This window comes from Raphanus sativus, chromosome 4 (assembly GCF_000801105.2).
Source record: "Raphanus sativus cultivar WK10039 chromosome 4, ASM80110v3, whole genome shotgun sequence".
NCBI lineage: Eukaryota > Viridiplantae > Streptophyta > Magnoliopsida > Brassicales > Brassicaceae > Raphanus > Raphanus sativus.
This window is the reverse complement of record NC_079514.1, coordinates 42,985,172-43,011,607: the sequence shown is the minus strand read 5'-3', so window position 1 is coordinate 43,011,607 and position 26,436 is coordinate 42,985,172. Positions and strand designations below refer to the sequence as shown.

The window sequence follows — 26,436 nt, the reverse complement described above, 5'->3', positions numbered from 1 at the left end:
TAGTTCAAATATTCTCATGTAATATTTATAAATATTAAAAAATCTAGCTTTTTGAATAAGAAAAAAATTAGAAATTTTTTATTTTAGAAAAGGGGAGGAGTTTGTTTAAAAGGGTGTACTCAACTGAGATTTTGATGTGATTTATTTTAAAATGATAAATCTATTGTTTTTCTAAAATAAATATACTGTTATTTCAAAAATAAATTTAAAAGATCATTTATTATTTAATGTAATTGAATTTGATATTTCTTAAAATGCTATAAATTCAGTGTTACTGAAATATTTTAAATTATCAAATTTCAGGTGATTTTATATTGTTTGGTTGAATTTTTTAGTTAATTTTTTAAAAGTTCAAATCTTATAGTTTTAAGTGATATTTTAAATTTATCTAACAAAAATTTTGTCAATGAAATAATTATATTAATATAACGGTTCAAAATGCTTAAAAAGGTACAATCGGAAATAAACTTAATAACAAGATAGATAGCAAAGACTATTATAATAATTATAGAGTTCATACGAAATCATCTAATTTTTTTATAAAAATCAAATCACCTTAAAATTTATATTGAATACACTCTCTAGATGTGTTCACACATATTAGAATAGATATTAAATTTTGATTGTAAATACATTAATAGTTTTTGTGATTAACTATTTACATAACTTTTAGCCAATCAAAAATTTAATAAATACAATTAGTTTATTCAAAGTCTACAATTTATAAATATTGTTTAATAAAATGTATCTAAAATATTTTTTAAAATAATTTATTTTTCTAAAATGTGTAGTAATTTAAAATGTATATAGTCTTATAAGACAATTCCATTGACGTATTTTCTCTAATTATACCTTAATATATAGTCAATTGTTTTTTTTTTTGCTAACTTAAATAGTCAATGGTTGATTCAAACAAATATTAAAAGTAGAAACTAGAAATATTATATATAGATAACTCTTTGTAATTTCTATCAACTGAAAAGGCAAAGATGGAAATTATATCAGAAAACCTGATTCTGCCCTTTTGCTTTGTCCTATCATCTATTCTATTAAAAGAGAAACATTTTGAAAAAATCTACTTATACAAGTTGTTTGGACCTTTTAATTAACTACTAATAAATTGGTCATACCTCTTATTTCTCTGATTATTCCTAACTATGCGGTAACATTAATGCTGTTACGGTTTGAACATTTAATGGTATAACACATTAAATAAAGGATCCCTTAAATAAATACTTTTTCTGAGTATGTTAACTACCGTAACATTCAACTTATGTTACCATAAGATTCATATATATTTAATAGTATAATAATGACACATCAAATAAACATCGATGCATATCATTTAATAGTATTATAAGTACATCGCATGTGGTTTGATGTCGGACTTATATTAATGATTAAACAATATGAAATCATCCTTCAATGTTTCATATAGGCCTTATTGTTTTTAATTATTTTCTTTGACAATGGAGATTGCCGCCATCTCAAATAAAAAAAATACAAGATGTAAATATGAAAATACTTTAGTTAGTATAACTTATAGTACATGAAAATATTAAAATGATTTTTAAACTTTGATAATACTCTTATTCAAGTTTTCATTCAGTCATATCAATAATGTTAAAACAGGAACATGACATATTGATATAGGTATGATTCAATTATTTTAATACAATTATTAAAACATCTTATTAATCATTTAAAAAATATAATACAAAAAACATAAATATAATTAAAAACAGAAATAAAAAAACTAAGTTCTAAAAAATAAAACAAAAAATAACACAAATATAATTAAGAACGAAATAAAAAAAAACTAAATTCTAAAAAATATAAAACAAAAATTAAACCCGCCCTTTTAAGGGCGGGTCAAAATCTAATCTATTCTATTAAAAGAGGAACATTCTGAAAAAGTCTACCTATGCAAAGTCACTGCACCCATTCATTTAAATGTTACACCATATATTGCGTCCAATATTGTTACCATGTATTACTCATCTATATAACGACTTATATTGTTATTCCAATAGCCTCCCAATTTCTATTTGGTCTAACCATTCTATGAATCCAATACTGACGTGCTTTATTACCTAAATTTATAACCCACTAATATACCAATATTATATTTGACAGACAATAACATATTATAGACGATAATATATCACACATTACATGTTATACACAATACACTATCTATCGCATACATAGAAAGACCATACATTGTGAAGAGAATATTCGAAACAATGTCCTTGATGAAGATATATCATTTTTCTTGGTCTGACAAATATAATCCATAACAGAACCTTATATGTAGGTAGAACAAGTTCTCCAGCTTCGAAAATGATTCATAGTAGAAGACATTCATTTTTCATCAAACAAATCTGTAAAACGAAAACACAAACATAAATAACTCAAAATAATATGGCAGAAGTTAATTAATTTAAACATGATATACGAATATTTAGGATATCCACTGCAATATCTAACCTACTTAAACTGAATAGATTTTTCAAGCTATATTTTCTAAACGATATTTGATACATAAAATATTTTATATAAAAAAACTTGATATACACGTTTTGTATTGAATACTATACGTGTCCAGTCTGTTTGAAAACAAATGCAGTTTTGTTTTTCAAAAAAGAGGAAAGTTATCCTCTAATGTCCGCAACATATACAAACATTATGGGCTTTTGAGTATTTTAAAATTATAAACCACCAGACCCATTATAATAAAAACGTGATGGGCTGTATACCCATGACACAAAACTAATATTTTTCCTTTTTTGTCAACATAACACAAAAGATATATATTAAAGCTAAAGAACTACTATAAAACTCTAATTAAAAAAAATCAATGTACTCAATAAAACATGTAAACTGTTTTTAAGTAATTCATTTTTTGATTCTTTATAAAAAAGTATTTTATATTATTGGTTAAAATTTTCTGTATGTTGCAAGTAAATAAACAGAACATTACGCGCCCGTGGAATTGTTGCCATATATATTTTCTTCGGTATACTAACATTTTTTAAACTAAATTGCTTTGTTCAATTCATTTTCTAACTAAAACACATCTCAAAGAAACACATTAAATAGACTTCGTATATACCAAATTTGTTTTTTTTTTACTAATAACGATTCCGTTTAGTTTGAATATGTTCATACACCTCATATAACAAAAATTTATTTAAGAAATTATATTTTTAACAGAGACAAACCCGCCCTTTTTAAGGGCGGGTCAAAATCTAGTGTTTCTTTATTTTTACTACAGTACGACTCCTACGGAACTCTCCACGGTCTGCCACACTGCCTCCTGGACCTCCACGCTTACCGATCATAGGTAACATTCACCAAATCGGTGAACTCCCACACAGTTCATTCGCGGACCTCTCGAGAACATATGGACCAATCATGCATCTAAAGTTTGGATATTTAAACACAGTGATCGTAAGTACACCAGAGGCTGCAAGAGAGGTTCTAAAAACACATGATCAAACCTTGTCTGGCCGTAGCCCTCCTAACTCGATACTGTCCATCAATCACCACAACGTTTCCGTTGCCTGGACTCATCCGTCGTCGCCCCACTGGAGGTATAACTTACCATCGATTCTTTTTTCAATAGGTTTTTGTTTATTTTCTCTCGAGTTTGACTACTAAAAGTTTGGATTGTTTCGATCAGATGCATATAGTTGTATTTGTCGTTGGATTTTTAGCAGTTAGACTATTTTGTTTACATTTTAAGAAAATACCCTGTTGTTATAAGTTTTACATGATAAACGCGAACTAGAGATCAAATAATTTTTAGTTGTAGTTTTGCGTTTGTTTTTTCTAGGTAAAATATTTTCTTTATATTTTCTGCACACAATAATTATCATAACTCAAATTCAACTTTAACTGTAGTCGATACAGAAAATATAATATTTTCTGAACTGTAGTTGATACAGAAATATTATAACAGAAAACTGAACTTTAATTTTAGTTAGCAAAGGTTATTCATATCTTTTGTATTATAATTGTCTTTTTGGTTTTCGTGAATTTTTTTTTTGTTTACGTTTTCGTGATTACTTTTACAATTTCAAATGTGTTTACACCAAAATCTTGTAAGCTCATTAAAAGCAAGCGCAATAAGACAGAAATCAATTGTTGTTCTGTTTTATTTCAGACTGTTGAGAAGACTGTCGGTGACTCAGCTGTTTTCACCGCAGCGCGTCGAAGCCACGAAAGCTCTGCGTATGAAGAAGGTGCAAGAGTTTGTGAGCTTCGTGAATGAGAGTAGTGAGAGAGAAGAGGCTGTTGATATTTCTCGTGCATCTTTCATCACGGTTCTTAATATCATATCGAACATATTGTTTTCGGTTGATCTCGGTAGCTATGGCTCAGAAAAATCCAATGGGTTTCATGACTCAGTTCTTGGAGGCATGGAAGCTGCTGGGAGGCCAGACCTAGCTAACTTCTTCCCGTTTCTTGCGTTTCTTGATCTGCAAGGTAATAGCAAGAAGATGAAGTTATGTACAGATAGGTTGTTTAAGGTTTTCCGAGGGTTCATTGACACTAAAACTGCGGAGAAATCATTGACGAATAATCAAAAAGATGCTTCCAACAGCGATTTTTGGATGCTATTCTCGATCTCACTGTAGGGGATGAAGCAGAACTCGACAATAATGATATTGAACACCTTCTCTTGGTAAGTCCTATCATTTTTTCATATAACCATGGCTTTTAGTTCTGAGATCACTAATATCAATATTCCAGTAAATCATGATGGATATGTCAAAAGTATGATGATTATATTAAATAAAGACATTTTTAGTGGTATGTTTTGGGTTGGAATCACATAATTTGTTTTTATGTCAGGATATGTTTATAGCAGGCACGGACACAACCTCTAGTACCTTAGAATGGGCAATGGCAGAGTTACTTAGTAACCCTGAAACGATGGTGAAAGCTCAGGCCGAGATCGAACGTATGATGCCAAAACGGGTTGATTCAAGAGCGTGATATCTCTGAACTGCCATATATACAAGCGGTTGTGAAAGAAACTCTCCGTTTGCATCCACCAGTTCCTCTTCTTCTCCCGCGGAAAGCAGACACAGATGTAGAGATTTTTGGATACATTGTGCCTAAAGATGCTCAGGTTCTGGTGAACGTCTGGGCCATAGGACGAGACCCTAACGTGTGGGAAAACCCCACTCGGTTCGAGCCAGAGAGGTTTGGGGGGAAAGAGACTGATATGAAAGGTAGAGACTATGAGCTTACACCGTTTGGAGCCGGGCGAAGAATTTGTCCAGGATTGCCTTTGGCTGTGAAGATGGTATCTCTTATGCTTGTTTCTCTTCTTTATTCATTTGACTGGAAGCTTCCAAACACCGTCGACATGGATGAAACCTTCGGTGTTACTTTGCACAAGGCCAAACCGTTACATGCGATTCCGGTTAAGAAAAATCACCACTAGCTTAAACATTTGTTAGACTATTTATAATCAACCTCTATATTTTTTCTCAAAATAAAACTCCAAAAATAAATTGGATTTCATTCTAATGTATCCTTATAAACTCAGCATAAACTCTAAAAATAATGCTTTCATTTCTTAATTTGTTCGAGTAAAGCTTGGTTTTCAGCAACGCAACTGTTTTCACTTTACCCATTTGTGTATGTTAATAGATCGTTGTCAAATATATTGTTACTGATCATAGCTTTTATTTGAAAAACGAGTCGAAGTAAAAAAACTATAGTCTATAATAGCGTCGCCAACTTAGGTCTTTCCTAGGCCTACCAACTGTATTTTTGTTACCTAATAAATGATCTTCAACTAATGGAATTTACACTACACTAAACATTTAATTATATCCGTAACTAAATAATAGTACTCCATTAGTTGGGGTACTCTAATCCCTTTTCTACGAGAGTAAATTTTGCTCTACCTTTGTGTACTGATTATGTATTTCAGCGGAAAGTGTCAAACAAAAAAAAAAGATAGAAATTTTGGATATGTATTTCAATATAATAGATGGTATGAGAGATTTAGAAAAATTGGCATCTTCTATGATGGTCCAATAAAGAATCTACTCTATATTGGTTGAACAACTGAGATCTGAAGAAAAGTGGCGGCTTTGGCCAAAGAATGGGTATGAGAAGTACAAATTACAGCGATAATCATAGAGTTGAGGAGAAGATGAAGCTGCAAGGTCGGAGATGGTAGTAAGGAAGGCTACCGGCGGTGACGTTGAGAAGCTTGCCAAGGAAGATGCATGTCTTTTCTTCAACACGTGGCTCATCTTTTGTTCACTGTCTTACACGTGTTTCCTAATCAGTAGGTGTATTTGTAATATATTAGTATTTGTACACTAACTGCTACTGTATTATATTTATAATCAGCCAGAGGCCACTTATAGTTTTATAATAAATTTTCATTAAGTTATTTTCTTTACTTTTTAGCCCAAAAAAATATTTTATTTACTATAACTCAGTTGTTTATTCAAACAAAATTTGTATATTATATTACCAATTCCACAAACACTGTAAAATTTTGGACTTGACTGGTTAGTGCTTTAACTTTAGTTTTTATTTTATTTTAGAATTTAAGATAATTTTACACAAAGATATATATTTTTTTTTGATTTTTGGCTGTAATAAAGCAAAATTGCTTTCAAAAAAGGGTTTTAAAATAAAAAATGGATGTCCACATCTTCTACAGCATTTTCCAATTAATCCTCATATTATATGATATATTAGTCATTGCATTTGCACTGGTCAATTACCAATAGTAGAAAGTAGAAATATGATATATCTATTTTTTTAATATGAAATATGTTTTTTTTTTTTTTTTTTTTTTTTTTTTTAATATGAAATATGTTATATCTATATATATAGATTTTTGCAGTGTTTATCAACTGAGAAAACAAAGATGGAAATTATCTCAGAAAACCTGTTCTTCTTTTCCTTTATCCTATCATGTTTCTTTATCTTTACCATTGTAAGATTCGGACGGAGCTCTCCCCGATCTGCCATACTGCCTCCTGGACCTCCACGGTTACCGATCCTAGGTAACATTCACCAAGTCGGTAAACTCCCGCACCGTTCATTCGCGGACCTCTCCAGAACATATGGACCAATTATGCACCTAAAGCTTGGACGTTTGAACACAGTGATCATAACTTCACCAGAAGCTGCAAGAGAAGTTCTAAAAACACACGACCCAACCTTGTCTGGCCGTATGTCTCCTAACGCGGTACGGTCCATCAATCATCACAAAGTTTCCGTCGCATGGATTCATCCGTCGTCGGCTCGTTGGAGGTTCTTTCTACTATCGATTATTTTCTATATATCCATATATGGGGTTTTTGTTTATTTTTTCTCAAGTTTGTCTACCAATTAGATTTGGATTGTTTCAATCAATGCGTATAGTTGTATTTGTCGTTGGCTTTTAGTAGTTAGATTGTTTTATTTACTTTTTAAGAAAATAGACTATAATGAACTTATAAACGCAAACTAAGGACTGGACTGTACCATATTTTTTTAGTTGTGGTATTTCCATTTGTGTTTTATACAGTATTTTCTTTATATATAAACAGTAGTTATCTTGACTCAAATTCAAATTTAGTAAGTTGTAGATGATAAAAAATATGACAACAGAAAATCTTTCTTTTAATTAGCAAAGGCATACTGAAAATTAAATGATTCTTTTTGCTTTTCGTGATTATTTACAACCTTCACATGTGTTTATATTGGAATTTTGTAAGCCTAGTTATTATTAACCTGGTAATTTATTACTCACTGTCATCAAAGTTTCAAAAAAAAAGAGATTATTACTCACTGTCTTTATGTTTTCAGGTTTTCCCACAAAACATATTAAATTTAACTATAAATTTTTCATTTATGTTATAAGTTATTATTTTTATTTTTTTTTGTAAAAGCGCTTATGTTATAAGTTATTTCCCAAGAGTTCTGAACCAATAGATTACCTAACAAATAAGATTAGTTTTTTTGAAGTTTATAATTGACTATTATCATCTAAAAATATGGAATATAAGTATTTTTAAAAAACATGTATCCTTTTGAGAGGAGTGGGGAGTAATATGCAAATACTAAAGTGAAACGCAACAAAAACCTGTAAGACAATAATCAATTGTAGTTATGCTTTGTTTCAGACTATTGAGAAAACTATCGGTGACTCACCTGTTCTCGCCGCAGCGTATTGAAGCCACTAAAGCTCTGCGTATGAAAAAAGTACAAGAGCTTGTGAGGTTCATGGATGAAAGCAGCAAGAGAGAAGAAGCTGTTGACATTTCTCGTGCATCTTTCATCACAATTCTTAATATTATATCAAACATTCTATTCTCGGTTGATCTTGGTAGTTACGGCTCGGAAAAGTCCAATGGATTTCATGATTCAGTTACTGGATGCATGGAAGTTGTTGGGAGTCCAGACCTTTCTAACTTCTTTCCGTTTCTTGAATTTCTTGATCTGCAAGGTATCAGCAAGAAGAGTAAATTATTTACAGAGAAGTTGTTTAAGGTTTTCCGAGGGTTCATAGATACTAAAACAGCGGAAAAATCATTGCTGAAAAATCCAAAAGATGCTTCCAACAGCGATTTTTTGGATGCGCTTCTAGATGAAGCAGAACTCGACAATAATGATATTGAACACATTCTCCTGGTAAGTCCTACTATCTTCCACAAAATCAAGACTTTTAGACTAATGAAAGCAACGTCTGAGATAAAAAAAAATTCACTAATCTTAGTATTTCAACAAATCGTAGATGTAAATGTCAAAACTCAAAGGTATGATAATGTGATTATATAAAGACATTCTTATACGGTATAATTTATACCTATGTATTAAGTTGGAATTTCATCATTTCTTATTATATGTAGAGATCACTGATATGTGAGTATATGTCAGGATATGTTTGTAGCAGGCACGGACACAAGCTCTAGTACCCTTGAATGGGCAATGGCAGAGTTACTTGCTAACCCTAAAACGATGGTGAAAGCTCAGGCTGAGATCGAACGTATGCTAGACCAAGATGGGTTGGTTCAAGAGCCTGATATGTCAGAGTTTCCATATATACAAGCGGTTCTGAAAGAAACTCTCCGTTTGCACCCAGCTGTTCCTCTTCTTCTTCCGCGGAAAGCCGAAGCAGATGTAGAGATTTTTGGATACATTGTGCCTAAAGATTCTCAAGTTTTGGTGAATGCATGGGCCATAGGACGAGACCCGAAAGTGTGGGAGAACCCGACCCGGTTCGAGCCTGAGAGGTTTTTGGGGAAAGAAACTGATGTGAAAGGTAAAGATTATGAGTTAATACCGTTTGGGGCAGGAAGAAGAATTTGTCCAGGATTGCCTTTGGCTGTGAAGACGGTATCTCTTATGCTTGTTTCTCTTCTTTACTCCTTTGACTGGGAGCTTCCAAGCACCGTGGACATGGATGAAACCTTTGGTATTAGTTTGCACAAGGCAAACCCGTTACATGCGGTTCCAGTTAAAAAAAAAATCAACACTAGTTAAACACTTGTAATAGTGTTTTTTTTTTGTTGGTTAATAATGTTTGTATGTATGGGAAAACCCCATAAATAAGCTCAAACCATCACCAGAGAAAAACTCAACATAGTGCTTTCATATTTCTTAATCGATTTTAGTACAAACTTGGCTTTTCAGCAAAGCGACCGTTTACACTTTCCACCTTTGTGTATGTTAATAGATCGTTGTCGGATAACTTACTATTGATAATAGGCTTTTAATTGAAAATTATTTGAGGTCAAAGAAATATAATTGAAAAAGATTCAAAATCAAGAAAATATAATTGAAAACATCAGGTGGCTTTTTATTAGCCTACTAGCAGATAATACGGTGAATTTTGGACCTAAAATTTCTAATATACCCCTACAAATACACAATTCTTATGGTCAACTCCACATCTTGGTATGTTTTATATAAGACTCTTCGATCACTTGAGAAACATCAGATGGAGATCACTTCAGAAAATGCTACGTTCTTGCTCTTTTGCTTGATCACATCATGTTTGCTTGTCTTCATAACAGCAAGATTCCAACTGAGGTCTTGCCTAACCGCCACGCTACCTCCTGGACCTCCACGATTACCGTTCATCGGAAACATTCACCAAGTTGGTAAGAACCCACACCGCTCATTCGCCGACCTCTCAAAAACATATGGACCGGTAATGAGCCTTAAGCTTGGATCTTTAAATTCGGTGATCATAACTTCACCAGAAGCTGCAAGAGAGGTTTTAAGAACACACGACCAAATCTTATCTGGTCGTAAGTCTACTGACTCGATACGGTCCTTTGGTCACCACAAAGTTTCAGTCATCTGGCTTCCTTCGTCGTCTGCTCGTTGGAGGTAAAACTAATACATTTTTTTCCTGTGATCTCTTTCTTTTTGAAGATTTGCTATCCAATTGCAACGAATATTTGATCAAATGATAATTGAATAAATAAGCTGATAAAAAGTAAGAAATAGTTACTAGTTGTAAACTTTTTAGTCAGTTGTTAAATAAAATTACTAGTTTGAAATCATAAGAACGTTAGCTAAAACTCATATTACTTTAGTTGTATATCTTTTGTATTTGAGTTTGCTTGCTATGTAAAGTCTTTTGTTTAGATATAAAATAAACTAAGTGCTTTAGTTAGTATTATAAGTAAACTAAAGTCAATTCTATTTTTTCGTTTGAATTTCGTGTTTACTTTTACTATTGTATTTCCAAGTGATTGTTTTTTTGTTTATACTGGAACCTTGTATTTTTGTACGTACTTCACTTAATTTAGTAACATTAAATTCAAACATACATGCAAAGCAACAAAAAAAATCTACTATAGTAATGGATCGCTGTTATATTTTGTTTCAGGATGTTGAGGAAACTGTCAATAACTCAGCTGTTTTCACCGCAGCGTATGGAAGCCACGAAAGCTCTGCGAATGAAGAAGGTGCAAGAGCTTGTGAGCTTCATGCATGAGCGTAGTGAGAGAGAAGAGGCTGTTGATATTTCTCGTGCATCTTTCACCACAGTTCTCAATATCATATCAAACATTCTGTTTTCTGTTGATCTCGGTAGCTACGACGTTACGAGCAAATCCAATAATTTTCGGGACACGGTGATTGCTACAATGGAAGCTGCCGGGAAACCAGACGCTGCTAATTACTTTCCGTTTCTGGGGTTTCTTGATCTGCAAGGTAATAGGAAGAATATGAAGGCTTGCACGGAGAGATTGTTTAGGGTTTTCCGTGGGTTCATTGGTACTAAACTGACGGAAAAATCATTGAGTAACTCTAAAGATGACTCAGACAGCGACTTCCTAGATGTGCTTCTCGTCCTCAGTGGAAGAGATGAAACAGAGCTTGACGATAACGATATCGAACACCTTCTATTGGTAAGTTTTACCATCACGTTTAAGCCAATAAAAGTCTTACCATTAAAAAGGAGTTGACCTAATGGGTTAAACTCTTGCATTACCTCATTCTCGTTTGAAAGAGTTTTCAGAAGAGATAATTTAAAATGGTTTGAGTCTTTGTCCTATCAAATATACAGCTTTTGATTTCACACCATCATAATCATTCAAAAAAGGTCTTAGCAAAACTATCCATTCCTTTTTTACATGCAATTTCATAATCCTAATTTTCTAATATGTGTTAATATGTCAGGATATGTTTGCAGCAGGCACGGATACAAGCTCCAGCACCCTAGAGTGGGCAATGGCGGAGTTACTTAATAACCCTAAATCACTAGCCAAAGCTCAAGCCGAGATCGATTGTGTGATAGGCCAAAATGGCATCGTTAAAGAGTCTGATATCTCACATTTGCCGTATTTACAAGCAGTTGTGAAAGAAACTTTCCGATTACATCCTGCTGCTCCATTTCTCGTCCCACGTAAAGCTGAAGCTGACGTGGAGGTTCTTGGGTACATAGTGCCTAAAGACACTCAAGTTCTGGTTAACGTGTGGGCTATTGGACGAGATCCAACTGTGTGGGAGAATCCGACCCGGTTCGAGCCAGAGAGATTTTTAGGTAAAGAGACTGATGTGAAAGGAAGAGACTATGAGTTAACACCGTTTGGAGGTGGACGAAGAATCTGTCCAGGGTTGCCTTTGGCTGTGGTGACTGTGTCACTCATGCTTGCTTCACTTCTTTATTTCTTTGACTGGAAGCTTCCAAATGGTGTTGCTTCTGAGGATTTGGACATGGACGAGACATTTGGTATTACATTACATAGGACCAACTCGCTACATGCCGTTCCCGTCAAGAAACGTGCATATAAGTAACCATTGTACTAAAGCAGTAATATCTCTTGATGTTTCAAAGTTTCCATGAAACCGTATACGCAAAATAAAAAATCATCACAAAGTACATTTTTTGTTCATCATCTCATAGAAGTTTCCAAAAAGGCTTATGCTTTCTTTTCTTCTTCATGTAGATTTGTTGTACTTTCGTATGTAAGATAGATAATGGCGTTTTGAAGTTCATTATATTATTCATTCTGAACAATTGTTTTCTCATAAATTAGTAGCTTCATGAACAATTTTTTTAACCAAATCAAATCTAGTAAAAATACAAAGAAACTAATATAGATAAATCTCTGGGATTTAAAAGTTTATTATGACTTTTTCAAATGCACAATTTTAAAAATATATATATATATATATATTTAGAGAATTGAGAACTTGTAATAAGATTTTTTTGGTTTAATGAGATATTATTGAGCTCTTAGAAAAAAATGAAAAAGGCGATATTATTGGGCTAAATATATGGGCCTGGGCTCAATTTAGTCGCCTCCTGCAAGTAGCATAATAAAAACAAGTAGGGCTTCTTCTGCCTCTCGAATCGGTCGGAGAGAGAAAAAAGAGAGATGGGAGGGAAAGGTAAGAAGAGGAGAGAGAAAAACTATTTGGCAGCTCACGGCGGACCGGCGAGACTCCCGCCGCCGCCTGATCGTTCCAAGCAAGATGCACTTCCTTCCAAGCTCCGTGTTCTCATGAACTACACCTCTCCGCCTCCTCCTCAAGGTTACCTTCTATTTCTCTTCTCCCATTAGACAGAACAAAAAGAGTTTCTTCTCTCTCTTCGTGTGTGTGACTGTTAGTTTACTTGTTCTCTTCATGTAGATTCTACTAAACAACAAGTTGTTGTAGAGAAGAAAGAAAAAAATTCTAAAGCTGGAGTAGTAGTTGGTGCTGCCAAGGTATAGTTTTTGCGTTATAAATTAATTGACATCAAAATCAATTTTTTAGGTTTTCTTATACTAATTCAAATGAACTATTTGCTAATTCAAATCAATTTTAGGTTTTTTTGGCTTAAACGTGGTCTTGTTATTAAAACTCGTTGCTTTGTGAAACATGTAATTTTTTTTATGATCAGAATGTCAAGTCTGGGAGTGAAGCAAAGTCGGAAACAAAGGCGGTTGGAGAAGGAAAATCTGAGGGATACACAACCTCTTCTGATCATGAGAATGATGGAGACGATATAAAGTTGAACAACAAGGGGGGAGATGAAAAGAAGAAGAAAAAGAGAAAGAGGAGTGAGATCAAGGACCTTCGTTTCGAACAGGAACTTGCAGAGTTGGATGGTCGGTCCAAAAGGAAAGAACGCAAGAAGAAGTAAGCAAGCAGCCTTTGTTCCTTTCCTTTGTTCTATAAGTGTTGAGTCTCTTGATGATCCTAATTTAATTGCACAGGTATTGGGAGGCAAAGAAGCAAAAGAAGAATAAAGGAAAAACAGAAGATACACTTCGAGAAAACTTCCCCAAGCATGAGCAGATCAGATTTGGTGATGTGGTTCAAGCTCCACCAAAGCTGGCCGTTGTTCCAAAGGTATATAGAGTTTCTAACTGTTAGAAAAATCTCAAGAATATATTAGCTTATTTTTTATCTGGTTCAATTGACAGGCACGAAAGACTCCTATGAGTGCTTCCAAGGAGAGACTGAGATTAGAGGCCATTGAAGCTTACAGATCTCGCAATGGATGGACCTCAAGACCAGGCGTTCAGATTCCTACCGTCACCATGCAATGAGATTTTGGTTGGGTCATGAACTCAGTTTTGTGTTACTAGCTAGCTGGCTGTTAAAACTAGTTTGGATTCTAACGTTGTGATAGTTTGAATTACCCAAACATCTCTTCCAATATGTAAAAGTGGATTATTTAAATTTCAGTACCAAGGAAATCTTTTTGGTGTTTGCTTATCTTTCTTGAGTTTTTTTATCAATACTCTGTTCATGCTTAAGCTCAAAACACACTATACTTTTTAAGAAGATTTAGCAAACAAATGTTGGGTCACATGAATAGTTGGACTCAAAGTAACGCCCATAATAAAAGTGTTGGCCTTTTTCCAAACCCTCTTTTTCGTTTAGAAGGTTAAAGACATACGTATAAAAGAAGTTCTTACTTGTGCGTCTTTTCTTGGTTTACAGTTAATTCGATTTGATTGATTCCCCCCCCCCCCCCCTCTCGGACAATGAATTCAATCTCCGAGCAAAACATGGTGAGCGAATCCAAACGTTGTCGTTTTGATTGTCTTTGTTCCGTCTTGTCTGATTGTCTGAATTTCAATTTTTTTTCTTTTTTTGGGGTTAGATATGAGTTTCCTCAGAGGCATAATCGAATCCTTCAGCTCAATCTTTACGGAAGAAACCAAACACGATCCCACCGGATCAACAACCTCTTCTGATTCCATGAGCAGCGTCGTCAATGGAAGAGGTAGTTCTTCGGTTACTAACGAACGAGTCGCGTATAAGCTCAAAGGATACTTCGATTTAGCGAAAGAGGAGATCGACAAAGGTGTTAGATCAGAAGAGTGGGGTTTGCACGACGACGCGCTTCTTCACTACAGAAACGCTCAGAGGATCATGAACGAAGCTACCTCTACGCCTTCTCCTTCGTACATCAGTTCCAGGTAATATCTGTTAAGATTCTGTTCTTGTTTTTTGTAAATTTTGATTGGTTTTGTTGACTTGTGTTTGTTTGGTAGTGAGAAAGAGAAGGTGAGATTGTATAGAGAGAAGATTTCTAAATGGCAGAGTCAAGTTTCTGGGAGATTGCAAGCTCTCAGTAAACGTACAGGTGACGAGTTCGATTCTCAGTTTCTGCATATTGATTAGCATAAAGTGAATTCCACATTGACGCTTTATCTTGTTTTTATTAGGTGTTGGAGTGTCTGAGAATAAGGTATTTATTGTCTCTTTAATGTTGGTAAGGAGAATTGTGATGTATTTTTTTGGTGATCAAATCTTTTGATCATGCAGAGAACTGTAAACTCTCCTTCTTCAGCTTCTGCTCCCTCTATTGCGTCAAACAGAAGAGTCTCATTGCAAAGGAGGACTTCACTCCCCAGAGGTGGTACTGGAACGGCGAGGAGCCCTAGAGATGCTGCTACCGCAAACCCAAAACCTGTGAAAGAATCTGGAAGTGGATACGATGATAAGCTAGTAGAGATGATAAACACAACGATAGTTGATAGAAGTCCATCTGTGAAGTGGGATGATGTCGGTGAGTTAGCAGCATTGTTATGTATTTTTTGTAAGAAAATATATGTGCTTATGCTGAAATAATGCAGCTGGACTTGATGGAGCTAAACAAGCTTTAATGGAGATGGTTATTTTACCAGCAAAACGAAGAGATTTATTCACTGGTCTACGGAGACCAGCTAGAGGTAAAAAAGTTTGTTCTTGATCTTCTCCTATGCTGTTTCTTGTTAAAGTTTCTCTTTTATTTTTTTAATTAGGTTTGCTTCTCTTTGGTCCACCTGGCAATGGAAAAACAATGCTTGCCAAGGCGGTGGCTTCTGAGTCTCAGGCAACGTTCTTCAATGTCTCAGCATCTTCTTTGACATCAAAATGGGTATGTGTGTTTTGTCTGGTTCTCTTGTAGTGTCATAAGATTTATATTTCAGTTCATGATAGATGTTACTGTACTTAATTCAGGTGGGTGAGGCTGAAAAGCTAGTTAAAACCTTGTTCCAAGTTGCAATATCCAGACAACCTTCTGTAATTTTTATGGATGAAGTAAGTACTTTTATGGACTAGGCTGGGAACCTGGTCTTACCAGAATTCTAGACGATACCATACTAGTTTTGTATTGGACCGTGCTTGTTTTGTTTGAGTATAGGTCCATTTCATGATAAAAATGTTGTCACTTGGAGATCTGAATGTGTGTGTGTGCTTTTTGCTCTGGTTTGCAGATAGATAGTATAATGTCTACAAGGTCGGTCAGTGAGAATGAAGCAAGCAGAAGGTTGAAATCAGAGTTCCTTATCCAGTTCGATGGTGTAACTTCTAATCCTGATGATTTGGTGATTGTCATTGGTATGCTTTCCTACTAATTCATGTCTTCATTAAACCTAATCTTCACTCTGTTCATGCTTGAATTGCGAGTATCGGTTTTAAATAATGTAATGTGCTTGCAGGAGCTACTAACAAGCCACAGGAGTTGGATGACGCGGTGCTTAGAAGACTGGTAAGAACATTATATCTCCTGTAGAATGTTCATGTCCACCAATTCCTAGGAAAGAATCTGATTATTATATGCTTTTGATTTTATTATTTTGTTAGGTGAAGAGAATATATGTACCGCTACCGGATTCAAACGTGAGAAAACTACTTTTCAAAACTAAACTCAAGTGCCAACCTCACTCTTTATCCGGTGGCGACATTGATAAAATCGTCAGTGAAACCGAAGGCAAGCTTTATAGATTGTGTATAAGAAACATAGATGGTTTATTAGTGTTTAGGAGCCAAAGTAATCTAAGCTTACTTATGTAACAGGATACTCAGGAAGCGATCTACAAGCATTGTGTGAAGAAGCTGCAATGATGCCAATCAGAGAACTCGGTGCAGATATTCTCACCATCCAAGCAAATAAAGTATTTTAAAGTCTTTTAAGTCTTTCAAAACAATTTTGAAGTCTCTTTGAGTTGAAAAGGTTTGTTTGTTTGTTGTGATGAGTTGATGTGTGTAATGTTTATTTACAGGTGAGACCGCTAAGGTATGATGATTTTAGGAAGTCAATGGCAGTGATCAGACCAAGCTTGAGTAAAAGCAAATGGGAAGAGCTTGAACGTTGGAACTCTGAGTTTGGCTCTAATTGAATTTCTTCCTGTTGTAAAATGTCTAGTGTAAATGTGACAGTAGCAGCGCTGAGCTCTAACAAATATATATTCTCTTATTGTGTAAAGTGTTTGCTCCTGTAAAACAGTCAAAATGCTTACACCTTAAAGAAAATATTGATATTAAAAATCAACATAAAAAACTACTTAATGTGCATAGGGTAATGACTAATTAAGTTGTTAATATGTGATAAAAGTTGTGGAAAGTCACTTCAGTCGAGTAATTTTATGATTAAGAGTTATATATAATTTAACAATTATGAAAATGAATTAATAAATAAACTATACTCTTTTTCAGTTAGAAAAGTTAGAAGTGAATTTATAAAATAGCTGGGATATGTCATATGTATAATCATCAATACAATAGTTTTCATAAATTAGTATTACCCAAAAAAAACTGCAAATTGAGAGGGTAAAACCGTCATTTACGTCGGAATTGCTTAAAACACTAAAACGCTGCGTATGGAATCGGGTATCTTTTCTTCAGATTCTTAATTTCAAATTAAAATTTTCCTCCTCTTCTCTCTCTACCTTCCCGTTCGAATCACACACGCTCTCTTCCTCTCTCTCTCTCTCTCTCACACACTCCTTGTCGTTGAGCCACGGTGATCGGAGAAATGGATAAGAAACCGGAAGAAGATCCTTACGTTCGCGACCCCAATAAGCCATGGTCCCTCGCAGATTTCGAGATCGGGAGACCCTTAGGCAAAGGCAAATTCGGCAGAGTCTATCTCGCTCGCGAAGCCAAGGTACACATTCACTATTCCCCCTCACCTTCACCTCCAATCAAAACGACTACGTTTCAACTCCATTTTGTAACCGTTATCGAAAACCTAATTTATTTTTATTTTTTTGAAATCTCAAACTGTGTGTGTGATGTAGAGTCACTTCGTGGTGGCGTTGAAAGTGATATTCAAGGAACAGATCGAGAAATACAAACTCCACCACCAGCTACGGAGAGAGATGGAGATCCAAACGAGCCTAAGGCACCCCAACATCCTCCGTCTCTACGGTTGGTTCGACGACGACGAGAGGATCTTCCTGATCCTCGAGTACGCTCACGGTGGTGAGCTCTACGGTCTCCTCAAAGAGAACGGTCATCTCACCGAGCAACAAGCCGCCACTGTGAGTCTTGATTATGTAAATACAAACTCAATCAATGGGCCTCTTAACTTTTGGTTTTTATTGTTCACAGTACATTTCGAGTCTTAGTCAAGCGCTGGCTTATTGTCATGGGAAGTGTGTGATTCACAGAGATATTAAACCTGAAAACCTATTGCTCGATCATGAGGTATAGTGTTTTTTGTGCATTTGTTAGAGTGTGGAGCTTTGTGATTAGTTTTTTTTTTATTGTGATATTAAATGATTGCAGGGAAGGTTGAAAATTGCTGATTTTGGGTGGTCAGTGCAGTCGAGTAACAAGAGGAAGACAATGTGTGGGACTTTGGATTACTTAGCTCCTGAGATGGTTGAGAACAAAGATCACGATCATGCTGTTGATAACTGGACTTTAGGGATTCTGTGTTACGAGTTTCTCTATGGTAACCCTCCTTTTGAGGCTGAGAGTCAGAAAGATACATTCAAGAGGTAAAGAAAGGCAAGACTAAGACTTTTGTTTTAAACTTAAACCTCAGCTCCTGATGTTGTTTATTTATATGTAAATGGTATGCAGAATTGTTAAGATCGATTTGAGTTTTCCTGCTACGCCAAATGTCTCAGCAGAAGCTAAGAATCTAATCAGTCAGGTAAACCCTTAAGCTGAAGCATTAGCAGTGAGGACTCTCTTTCTGGACGAGTTTATAGAGCATTATAACATACATTGTTTATGATTTGCTGCAGCTTCTTGTTAAGGATCCTTCCAAAAGACTCTCTCTTACGAAAATCATGCAACACCCTTGGATCGTCAAGAACGCAGATCCTAAAGGTGTGTGCCTCATTTGATGCTTAGAAGTGGCTTATTTACATGTAATCTAACGTTGTGGGAAGAAAGTCTTAGAAGTTCAGAGAACGCATGTATGTTGTCTCATTTCAGCACAATATATTATAATCTAAATGAAATTTGTGTCTTAATATTCTCTCGTGTTTGACATCTTCTTACTTCTAAGACATCATATTAAGAAGGATCCATAGATAGAAACTAGAAACATCAGAAATATTAGAACCTCAACAACTTTTCTATGCTTTTAAACACCTGAAGAACACAATGACAAGACCTCCTCATTGTCTTCACACCTTAAAGCTATGTCAGTGACTGTGGTGTCGGTGCTGCAACTGTTAGTGTTCTTCTCATCTGAAACTTGGGACAGCTGCTCTCTTCCCAGAACCGAAACGGGGAGCTTCTGTCCATCTCCATCATCTTTGCAAGGCACAGATCTATCATCCGGTCTCACGGTTACGCGGATAAAACTAGCATTCTCATGTGTGTGAGTAGTCTCCACTGGATGCTTCTTCTTAACACTACCTCTATGCATGTGCTTATCGCAATACTTCTGACCAGACAGCACATCTTTGCTGCATCTCCATTTCTTCCCATCTGTTCTTCGGCACCTTCCTGGTTCATTTTCTGTTTCAACTCTGTGTAAACCAAACCCACCACGATCTACAGTAAAGAAGCACAGCCATTAACATCATCGGTAAGCAAGCCATTTCTGAGAGAACTTGAAAAATGCTGGTAATACCTTGAAGAACAGTGTCTGGAGAAAAGTGGATGTTAGGAAACAAGCTACCATTAACATTCATATTCTTCCATTCTCTGCTTCTTGCAATTATTTCGTTCTTCCTGTTGCTTGAGAATCTTGCAGCTTCTGAGGAAGTATCAGATGCCTCAGGAAAGAACTTCTGAACAGAAGGTAACCTCTCAGGACCTGGTAATGAAACAATCAAAGGTCAATTCACAAACAACAGTGACGTAATGAACTATTCAGTTCTGTAATGAGTCTGTTATCATGATACCTTGAACGGGAAAACCTCTAACACACGTAGTCGCACCTCTTTGTTTGATGAAGTCATCATAACTCATGTCCATGACCCTTCTGCTCCTATCGAGATTACTCGCTCTTCTGTTTGTGGACTCGGTGATCACTAGAGATGGACGAGTGACGTTATCACAGACTCTGGCAGTAGGCAGTGAAGCAATGGTGACAACCTGAGCGTTACTAGAAACCGACATTGTCTCACTCTGACTCTTACTACTACTGGCCAAACCATCAGTATTGTCACGTTTGGTTGAAACAGATGACGAAGCAACATCATAAGAAGAAGGAGAAGATTCCACAAGCTTTCTTGAACGTTTACGGCCTCTATGCATGTGCCGTTCACAGTACTTCTGAAGCAGGAGGACTTTGTTGCTACACCGCCATTTCTTCCCATCTGTTCTCCTGCACCTTGTGGGTTCAGGATCCACCTTATCATTCAACACTGCAACTCAACACCAATAAACCATTTCAGGTAAGCTAATCCATTGTTGAATCCAGACAAGAATCAATCAACTGATACAAACGGAAACTAGATTCAGAGGTAATGAAGACTGTTGTGTATGTGAATCTTTTAATCTTGCAACTCAAAACAAGAATCAACTATTAAAAGCAGAAGATAAACTCTTATAGAGTCTGAGATAGCTAAAGACAATTGTGTACATGAATCTTGTAACTCCTGCAACTCAAACCTCAAGAACCCAGTAACATGTTTCAGTAATTTAACCAAACACAACCCTAAAATTTCAAAATACTTACGGGAAGAAGAGTGATGGTTGTAGTGGATAAGGTAACTTGAGGTGGAAGAAGAAGAGAGAGCAAGACTATTCCAAATAGGAACCACAAGATGATGAGGCACTCGAAGACCAGCTTCTATGTATCTATAAACCAAAGCTTGCATTCTAAACTCTTGTAACTGAGCCGCTTTCATACACGGCCACTTCTTCCTCCCCCTCTCCTCCTCCTCCTCTGTTTTAGGGCTCTGCATCTTCTTAACAATGAAAATTGTGTTTCTTTCTTTTTCTTTTCGAGAAAAGGAGACAGCTTTTGAAACTAGCGACCTAAAGAAACAAAACCCACCTCCCAAGAAGAAAAAAAGCTTAAACAGGAGACTAAACCTCTTGCTCTGTTCTTCACTGTTTTAATGCATAGGGAAGAGAGAGAGTAGAAGAAAACAGAGGAAAGACGAAGAGGTGAGTGTGAAGAGAGTTAAAGGCATTTGTCAGGTTTCTGACAAATGTGTCAGCGACTTTCAGCCTTATTTGAATACTTTTCGGACCGAAAGAGTTGTGTTTCCCTCTTTAAACAATGCCACACGGACTGATAACTCTCTGTCCAGCTGCTCCACTACATCTCCACTTTCTTTCTCTGCATGGGCCCATATATTATGATTGAAGGCCCATTACCAAGCCTCTATTGACTTGTGCTCTAATCTTCTCTCTTTAATTTTGTCAACATTAGGCTGGAATTACAACATCATGTTTTTTCCTCTAAATGCCTTCTCTTGAAGCTAAGTAAAAGTCAAAACACAGCAAACACACAAGATGAGCCCACAGCCTATGACAACAAGACCTGTAATCAAACCCATTCTACAAGCAACGCCAATATGAAGTTGGTAGAAAAACTAGCACTATCTCAAGTCCACCGAAATAGAACCAAAGAAGGGGCAGGACACATAATTAAGTGGAGTAACATCCGATTACCTTGAAACATGTATTTTATATTGTCAGCATGTAGATTGTAATGCTTTAACAGCTCCAAAAATCGTATAATAGGAAGCAGTGATTCAATACTGACCCTCACCGAATTTCTATATAAATGTCTATATCATGTGTATATTTTTCCTAGATATCTTTGTTCTACAATACAAAAAGTCATGTTTGAATCATAAATGTCTAAGCTACTAGTCCACAAACTATGCTCATATTTTAAAACATATTTGCTGACTGAAACATCTGTCAATACAAAAACAAAACACTCAACATAATCCATCAATTAAAAGTTTAACTTAATCAACTTTTTTCATTGCAACAGAGTTGTAAAGTGTTATTTTCCCAAAAGTTATACGGTATATCACATACTCCTCCTCGGCTAAGGAAAAAAGAAGCCCAAAGTCCACTTTGGAAATCTATGCAAAAAGACAATCAAATGAAGGGAAAATTCCTTAAAAATACAAATACACGGACTGAATTTATTTTCCTCAAATAATACATAAATTTTTTAGGCTTCCCAAAAAATACACGGACTAATTTTGGTTGTTCATAAAATACATAAACTTTTGAATTTTGGAGGTTTCACACCTTGAGTTTAACAACGTTAATTCTGATTAACGGAACATTATAACGCCGTTAGACGACGTTAATTCTGATTCGAAAGTTCATGTATTTTATGGACAACCAAAATTAGTCTGTGTATTTTTCGGGAAACCTAAAAAGTTTGTGTATTTTTTAAGCAAAGAAAATTTAGTATATGTATTTTTAAGGAATTTCTCCTTTTTTTTTGCAACATCATATTTCTTTTATTTAAAATTTATTATAATCAGGTTTAGCAGCTTAAGTCTAGGCATTTTAGCCGGATTCAAAAACTTGAACCAGAGCTGACCCGAAAATATTCGGTCCAAAACCAAACCAAAAATTTAGATATTTTGTATGATAGATTTCGACTAAATTTGATGGAGTTTGGATATTTTGTATCCTATTCAGAGGCTAAATATCAGGATCTGATACGGAACCAAAAATTAAAAGTACTTATTGGGTCCAAATATCGTAAATTCGAAAGACTTGGATCCAAAAAGAACCAACCTAAACCTGATCCAAAGACCCGAAAAACATATCCTCTATCACATGATTTAGATCCAAAAATTATATATATTTTTATTATAGATCTGAACCAACCCCAGAAAAACCGGCTCCAACATGAACCCAAATAAATATATTCAAAAATTACATTTTTCGGTCAAACAAAAAAATACAAAGTCTTTGTCACGTTAGTATATTCTGGAAAATTCCTTAAAAATACACATACTAAATTTTATTTGCTTAAAAAATACATGAACTTTTTAGGTTTCCCGAAAAATACACAGACTAATTTTGGTTGTCCATAAAATACATGAACTTTCGAATCAGAGTTAACTTCGTCAAACGGCGTCTTAACGTTCCATTAATCAGAGTTAACGTCGTTAAAATCAAGGTGTGAAACTTCCAAAATTCAAAAGTTCATGTATTTTATGAACAACTAAAATTAGTTTGTGTATTTTTCGGGAAGCCTAAAAAGTTCGTGTATTATTTCAGCAAAATAAATTCAGTCTGTGTATTTTTAAGGAATCTACTTTATTAAAACAGAAGTACACATATGGATTAACCCTACAAGTTGCACAGTATTTACGCCTAAATGCCACTGAGAATTAAATTAAACTACCTAATTTAATGCTTGTCTTTTCCTGTTGAGTTAATGTATTGTCCTAATATAAATTAAGTTACCTATTTTAATGTTGTCTTTTTCAGTTGAGTTAATGACAATGTGTTATCCTAATATAAAATTTAGTTTTCTTTTCTATTAAATCAATTTCGAAATTATTTATAATTTTATTAATGTTATCTTTTCAGTTTAATAAATACATTTCCTAATTCTAAATTTACCACATTTAATGATAATAAAAATCGCATATGATATGGTAATAGATCACTATCTTTTAATATTCGAACCAAAACAATTTTTATGTTAAGTTTAAGTTTTTGCCATACGTTATTCAAATTTATTTGTTATATAAATTTTTACTTTTATATTTTAAGAATTATAATTTTTTCTAAACAATTCAAATGAGTTATCCGAACCAGAACATGAACCGAAATTATAAATACCGAATGAGGCTAAAACCTTTCACCCCAAAAATCTAAAACCCAAAGAGACCTGAATCAAATCCGAATGAATATCCGAACGCCCATCTCTACTACAAGTTATAGAAACTGAATCACTTTATTTATTTTCAAAAAATTATTTTCCATTGATTTTCTCATTAGTCTACAGTAATTATGAAAACTAATTGTCAAAATCCAATCTGAAAATTATTAAACATGTAAGGCCATTTATAATGAATTAGCAGTTAGATCAAATATATATTATATTACATTTTATTTTCTTACAAATTATATAATCTTAATTTTTATATGTCACAAATTTGTTAAAAGTCTAACAATTATATATTCTTACAAATTTTATAAGTAACGTATCATGTTTAATAGCATACTAACCATATTGTGTATTTTCATACTTATCATTTAAAAACTTTGTTTGTTATATATCTTACACACATCTAATCATATAAATGTTAGATTTGTTTAGGTGATCTCCAGTGTCGGTGATACATTTTACGTTAAACGTAAAAATATAAAATGATTACATTTACAAATATAACATTTAGTACACCCAAATTAAGATTTAAAATTAAATACCGAGTGTGGTTATTTTTTAACAAATTTGTATTAATATAAATTCCAAATATTTGGAATTCGAAAGCATTATGATCCACACTTATACTATTTTAATTAGGATAACTGAATTTATATAAGAATATTTTATTAAAATTTTAATTTTTGTTATAACTGCAAAAATTAGTTTTTGATATAAATTTATTATTAAATATTACAAATACATCATTTAATAAAAAAAAACTAAAAACAGAAAATAAATACCGTGCAGTCGCACGGATCTAGTTTTCCCTTAAATGAAACGACTTCTTTTTTCTCACGGTTATTGTACGGAAAAGAAGACATGGACCCAATCCAGCCCATTGATAGAGGAATCATTAATACTAGTCAAAATAATATCTAACCACGGTTAACACTTAAACCCTTGGTTTCAACTCAATATTAATTACTTCACATCCTTCGTCTCTGTCTTCTCGCTCCCTCTACACTCAATAATGGCGCCACCACAGACCTTCTCATCCCTCGCCTTCGCTCTCTCTCTCCTCGCCATAACTTACACCGTACGCGGCTCCAACATTACAAAAATCCTCGCTAAGTACTCGGACTACTCCTCCTTCAACAGCTACCTCTCTCAGACAAAGCTCGCAGAAGAAATCAACAGATACCCGACGATCACCCTCCTCGCCCTCAACAACGACGCAATGGCCTCCTTCGCCGTAAAACGTCCGCTCTCCGTCATTAAAAAAGCCCTAAGCCTCCTCACTCTCCTCGACTACTACGACCCACAGAACCTCCAACAAATCTCAGAAGGCACGACCCTCTCCGTCACGCTCTACAACAACACCGCCGGAGACTCTCCCGAGTACCTAGGGTTCGTTAACATCACCGATCTTTACGGAGGCAAAGTCGCTTTCGGCTCCGCCGTCTCCGGTTCCAAGCTCGACTCTTATTTCACCAAATCCGTCAAGCAGATCCCTTACAGCATCTCCTTTGTCGAGATCGATGCTCCGATCATCGCTCCGGGAGTCTTAGTCCCCCCACCACCCGCTCCTCCCTCCTCCTCCTCCGTCGTGGTGTCTAACATCACCGGACTGATAGAGAAAGCCGGTTGCAAAACCTTCGCGAGTTCGCTCGCCGAGAGCGGAGTTCTCAAGACGTACGAATCCGCCGTTAAAAACGGCTTGACGGTTTTCGCACCGTCCGATGAAGCTTTCGAAGCCAAAAGCGTCCCTGATCTGACGAAGCTCACCCGAGGCGAGGTGGTCAAGCTACTAGAGTATCACGCCCTCCCTCGTTACAAGCCTAGAGGCTCGTTGAGGACTAACAAACACAAAATCTCCACGCTAGCCGGAAAAGAGTTTGATCTCACAACCTCCACCTCCGGCGACGAAGTTGTTCTTCACACCGGCGTTGCTTCGTCGAGACTCGTCGACACGGTGCTGGACGCCACCCCGGTCATTATCTTCACGGTGGATAACGTCCTCCTTCCTACTGAACTATTCGGAAAACCCCCTTCTCCTTCTCCGGCACCGGAACCGACGATATCTCCGGCGGAAGGAGCTTCACCCACCGCTGATTCACCGTCAGAACCTCCGGCGGAAAAGTCTCATTCGGACTCGCCGACAGGTTTAGCTAAGAGCAAGTCGGCTAACGCGGCGGTTGCCGTGAGCTCACCGTCGTTGTTCACTGCATTGGTCGTCACGCTTGCTACCATAGCCGTTTCAGTTTCTCGCTGCTCTTGAAGTTTGAAATCTTTTTGAATTCTCGTAGTTACTGTTTTTGAGGGTTATACTAAACGATGTAGTTTCTCACTGTACAAAAGATAGTAAATAAATGGGCCTACACGGTTGGGGCCTAGTAATATTTATTGAGAAGAAGCCCGACTTTCCTACCCAACCTCTTTGATACCGACACTTTACTACT

At 35.4% G+C, this 26,436-nt stretch overlaps 7 protein-coding genes and 1 pseudogene across 8 annotated transcripts; 7 read left to right on the top strand and 1 right to left on the bottom strand.

Moving 5' to 3' along the window:
• The first annotated feature begins 974 nt into the window (after window positions 1-974).
• LOC108855720 (cytochrome P450 76C4-like) lies at window positions 975-5,627 on the top strand (annotated as a pseudogene).
• Window positions 5,628-6,875: 1,248 nt separating this feature from the next.
• On the top strand, window positions 6,876-9,685 carry LOC108848416 (cytochrome P450 76C4-like). The gene is made up of 3 exons (XM_018621778.2): window positions 6,876-7,299; window positions 8,154-8,661; window positions 8,908-9,685. The coding sequence occupies exons 1-3, from the start codon at window positions 6,911-6,913 to the stop codon at window positions 9,511-9,513; spliced, it is 1,503 nt and encodes a 500-aa protein (XP_018477280.1). The 5' UTR covers window positions 6,876-6,910; the 3' UTR covers window positions 9,514-9,685.
• A 279-nt stretch (window positions 9,686-9,964) lies between these two features.
• Window positions 9,965-12,369, top strand: LOC108852450 (cytochrome P450 76C4-like). Its single transcript, XM_018625956.2, has 3 exons — window positions 9,965-10,365; window positions 10,871-11,393; window positions 11,665-12,369. Exons 1-3 carry the CDS (start codon window positions 9,971-9,973, stop codon window positions 12,280-12,282), a joined length of 1,536 nt encoding a protein of 511 aa, XP_018481458.1. The 5' UTR covers window positions 9,965-9,970; the 3' UTR covers window positions 12,283-12,369.
• Window positions 12,370-12,827: 458 nt separating this feature from the next.
• LOC108851474 (nucleolar protein 58) lies at window positions 12,828-14,188 on the top strand. The gene is made up of 5 exons (XM_018624914.2): window positions 12,828-13,023; window positions 13,123-13,199; window positions 13,376-13,614; window positions 13,692-13,827; window positions 13,902-14,188. Exons 1-5 carry the CDS (start codon window positions 12,867-12,869, stop codon window positions 14,025-14,027), a joined length of 735 nt encoding a protein of 244 aa, XP_018480416.1. The 5' UTR covers window positions 12,828-12,866; the 3' UTR covers window positions 14,028-14,188.
• A 241-nt stretch (window positions 14,189-14,429) lies between these two features.
• On the top strand, window positions 14,430-17,182 carry LOC108849758 (uncharacterized). Its single transcript, XM_018623360.2, has 13 exons — window positions 14,430-14,495; window positions 14,588-14,906; window positions 14,982-15,073; window positions 15,156-15,178; window positions 15,256-15,499; window positions 15,567-15,662; window positions 15,735-15,850; window positions 15,934-16,014; window positions 16,191-16,314; window positions 16,416-16,465; window positions 16,561-16,687; window positions 16,774-16,871; window positions 16,980-17,182. Exons 2-13 carry the CDS (start codon window positions 14,590-14,592, stop codon window positions 17,094-17,096), a joined length of 1,485 nt encoding a protein of 494 aa, XP_018478862.1. The 5' UTR covers window positions 14,430-14,495; window positions 14,588-14,589; the 3' UTR covers window positions 17,097-17,182.
• Window positions 17,183-17,626: 444 nt separating this feature from the next.
• LOC108849544 (serine/threonine-protein kinase Aurora-3) lies at window positions 17,627-19,186 on the top strand. Of its 2 annotated transcripts, none has more exons than XM_057007223.1 (6): window positions 17,627-17,863; window positions 17,997-18,239; window positions 18,310-18,405; window positions 18,526-18,701; window positions 18,787-18,859; window positions 18,954-19,186. In XM_057007223.1, the coding sequence occupies exons 1-6, from the start codon at window positions 17,732-17,734 to the stop codon at window positions 19,053-19,055; spliced, it is 822 nt and encodes a 273-aa protein (XP_056863203.1). In that variant the 5' UTR covers window positions 17,627-17,731; the 3' UTR covers window positions 19,056-19,186. The 2 variants fall into 2 exon arrangements, with proteins under 2 accessions (XP_056863203.1, XP_018478605.1); XM_018623103.2 differs by having other exon boundaries at window positions 17,629-17,863; window positions 18,487-18,701.
• LOC108849543 (growth-regulating factor 9) lies at window positions 19,164-21,334 on the bottom strand. The gene is made up of 4 exons (XM_018623101.2): window positions 20,846-21,334; window positions 20,067-20,531; window positions 19,793-19,978; window positions 19,164-19,713 (listed from the first exon to the last, which is right to left on the bottom strand). Exons 1-4 carry the CDS (start codon window positions 21,072-21,074, stop codon window positions 19,298-19,300), a joined length of 1,296 nt encoding a protein of 431 aa, XP_018478603.1. The 5' UTR covers window positions 21,075-21,334; the 3' UTR covers window positions 19,164-19,297.
• Window positions 21,335-24,794: 3,460 nt separating this feature from the next.
• LOC108849500 (fasciclin-like arabinogalactan protein 8) lies at window positions 24,795-26,380 on the top strand. The gene has a single exon (XM_018623052.2). The coding sequence runs from the start codon at window positions 25,008-25,010 to the stop codon at window positions 26,253-26,255; it is 1,248 nt and encodes a 415-aa protein (XP_018478554.2). The 5' UTR covers window positions 24,795-25,007; the 3' UTR covers window positions 26,256-26,380.
• Window positions 26,381-26,436: the final 56 nt, after the last annotated feature.